This window comes from Loxodonta africana, chromosome 21 (genome assembly GCF_030014295.1).
Source record: "Loxodonta africana isolate mLoxAfr1 chromosome 21, mLoxAfr1.hap2, whole genome shotgun sequence".
Classification (NCBI taxonomy): domain Eukaryota; kingdom Metazoa; phylum Chordata; class Mammalia; order Proboscidea; family Elephantidae; genus Loxodonta; species Loxodonta africana.
Window position 1 is genome coordinate 60,306,619 of NC_087362.1, and position 3,039 is coordinate 60,309,657.

Sequence of the window (3,039 nt, forward strand, 5' to 3'; positions counted from 1 at the left end):
ATATTTGTACAATGGAATACTATAGAGTAATGAGAATGAATGGTCCTCAGTGGCTTGTAACAACATGAACCGATCTTGCAAACATAGTGGAGATTGAAAGAAATGAGACTTGAATATGTACAACATGCTTTCATTTATATAGTTTGAAAACATTAACATAGTTTGTGAAGCACACAGAGATGATGACAATATAAAGAAAAGCAGGGAAGAGACTGTCATTTAAAGTGGTGTTTTCTCTTAGGGGCAGAGGGACTGTGTTCAGAAAAGACATACAGGGAAGCTTCTGGGATCCTGGCAGTGTCCTGTTTCTTCACCTGGTTAACCAAGATTTGTTCTATGAATTTTTATGAATGGGTATTTTACAGTGCAAGAATTAAAGGCAAATATGTGCAAGTCTAGCTTTTAGTTTGCTTGGATATAAAATTCATCTTGGCAATAAAGCGTACTGAGGCGAATTCAGTGACATAGCTGACCAGTGATGGCTGAAGCTCATGTTGTGATGTTGGGTCTTCCTTTCCCAGGACACATGGTTTGTCTTTCTGTTTGTTCAAGTCATGTTTTGTGTCTTTCAGGAATGTTTTATGGTTTTCTTCAGGTAGGTTTTAGACATTTCTTGTTAAGTTTAACCCTAGGTATTTTCTTTCTTGTAATTGTAAATGGCTCTTCCTTCCACATAAGATCTTCTAAATGGTCTTCTGTTAGTCTGTATGAACACTACTGATTTTTATATGTTGATTTTATCATCTGCTACTTTACTAAATTATATTGTTTAGTTTTCCAGATATATACTCATATCATCTGTAAGTTGAGATAATTTTACCTCTTACTTTCCAGTTATTTTTACCTCTTGCTACCAGTTATTTTCTCTGAGGTACATCAGATTTTTGCCTTTTTGGTCCAGTTTTATCTCTTGGGCTCCTACTTGTTCATTTAGTTTCTCTCTCTTGGGCTTTTTTAACTGTCAAAAAGATATTGTTGGCTCTCAGCATTTAACTGTGTAGAGCTGAAGGAAAGTGATCACCAACCTCTCAATTCCTTCTTTCCTGCCTGAATTATATTTCTTTTAGAGGCTCTCAGTTGTATATATTTGTTTTTATTTTTTAAGTCAGTAATTGATACTTATATAAACATGCTGCAAATACACCCTTTTAAAATACACAGCTCTATGAATTTTGAGAAACTTATACAATTGTGCTGCCACTGCTCCAATCAAGATACAGAACATTTCTGTCACCCTTGTTTCCCCTTTGCAGTCAGTGCCTGGCCCTCACCCCCAGTCCTTGGCACCCACCAGGCTCTCCCTATAGTTTTACCTTTTTCAAAATGCCATATAAATGGAATCATACAGTATATAGGCTTTTGAGTCTGGCTTCTTTCACTTGCCTTTGAGATTCATCAGTATTGTTGGATGTATCAGTAATTCGTTCCTTTTCATTGCTGAGTAGTAGTCCATTGTATGGATATGCCATAATTTATTTAACATTCAATGTTTGATGGACATTTGGGTTGTATCCAGACTTGGGTGATTGTGAATAAAACAGACATACACATTCACATACAGGTTTTTGGTGAACATACGTTTTCATTTCTCTTGGAGAAATACCTTGTAACGGGTCATATAGGAACTGTCTGTGCCACACCATTTTCCGAAGTGGCTGTACCCTTTTGCGTTCCTGCCAGTGATGTATGAGAGCTGTAGTGGCTCCACACCCTTGCCAGCATTATCAGGTTTTAAATTTTAATCCTTTACAGTAGTATCTCATTGTGTTTTTAATTTTATACTTTTTTGTCTTTAAAACCTTGATAAAATATAAAGCGGAATGAGATAGTTGCCTAAAAATACTTAAGTCTAGGTCTCGTTCCTCAAATGATAAGCTGGAACTGAGAGGATAGCTGATCCCCTTGCTCACTTCCCCCTACCCAGTGGGGGACAGTGGGCACTTTCTGAATCCAGACAAACCACGGACCAATAGCCAACAAAGACCACTTCTTTTCCTTTCATGTGGAAGGAATAAAATATGTTGAGGAAACTGTCTCAGTGTTTTCAAAGCAAATTTTAGCAGTTGCCCTGTTTTAGTGGAGATAGCTAAAAATAGTGTCTTCTTTATAAGTCTAAGATGTTTGCCTGTTTTTCCACTTAAGTCTGCTATATTGAGGTAGAATGATGTTGTATTTCTATCGGTTTACAAAGGAAAACAATGAAGAGTCGCTATATGGAACTATATGACCTTAATAAGGATTTGCTAAATGGCTATAAAATTCGCTGTAACAATCATACAGAGCTGTTGGGAAACCTAAAAGCAGTAAATCAAGCGATACAAAGAGCAGGCCATCTGCGGGGTAAGTCTTTTCATAGCACAACTCCTGGAGACTTTTTGGTGAGAATCATTGAAGGTGGTAGTATTTGGGAGTTCGTGTTGGGGCCTAGAGTAGCATACCTTTACCATTCAGGCTGGCACCAGTCACTGGAGTTCAGTCAGTGAGCCTCCAGTTTGGTTTTAGTCAGTCTCTCAACTTCAAAGGGAAAGAAAACCTCCAGCCCCTTTTCTTAGAACTTGCTGCATCCCCTATAACCTAGTGACATATACCCAGGAGGATATGGATAGCCATAAGGGCTCCTATTAGGAAGAGAGAGGACTGGAAATTTATGAGTTGAGCATCCCACTTAAAAATTTAGAAAAATAGAATGAACCCAAAGGATGGAGAGCTATAGCTGGAGATTACACCTGAGTTCTGCTGTTCCGGGTCAGTGCTCTTTCTGACCTCCTTTTAGAAATCACCTTGCTGATAGGCATGAACTTTGGTCCTTTTATGTCACACTGACTTCTAGTCTCTAGGTCAGAGATGGTCTCTGGGTTTGGTTTGATAAATTCCCCACAGAATTACTTTTTCAGGGAGTGGTTAAGATAAATTAGATTCGTATAATATCACAGAGCTCTTTTCACCCTAGTTTTATATTATTTTAAAACTGGCCTCTGATTTATAATTTTACTTACCATAATCTTTTGGCTCACACTAATTGATGTTTCTCTCATACAG

General features: G+C 37.8%; 1 protein-coding gene across 4 annotated transcripts in view; it reads left to right on the plus strand.

Annotated features, from left to right (window-relative positions):
* The window catches only part of BBS2 (Bardet-Biedl syndrome 2), a 32,797-nt gene that overhangs the window by 21,883 nt on the left and 7,875 nt on the right, over nucleotides 1–3,039 (plus strand). For all 4 annotated transcript variants that reach the window (XM_064274006.1, XM_064274007.1, XM_064274008.1 and 1 more), the window contains one exon: nucleotides 2,192–2,340. In XM_064274006.1, coding sequence (XP_064130076.1) covers nucleotides 2,192–2,340 — 149 coding nt within the window. The remainder of the gene's footprint in view (nucleotides 1–2,191; nucleotides 2,341–3,039) is intronic.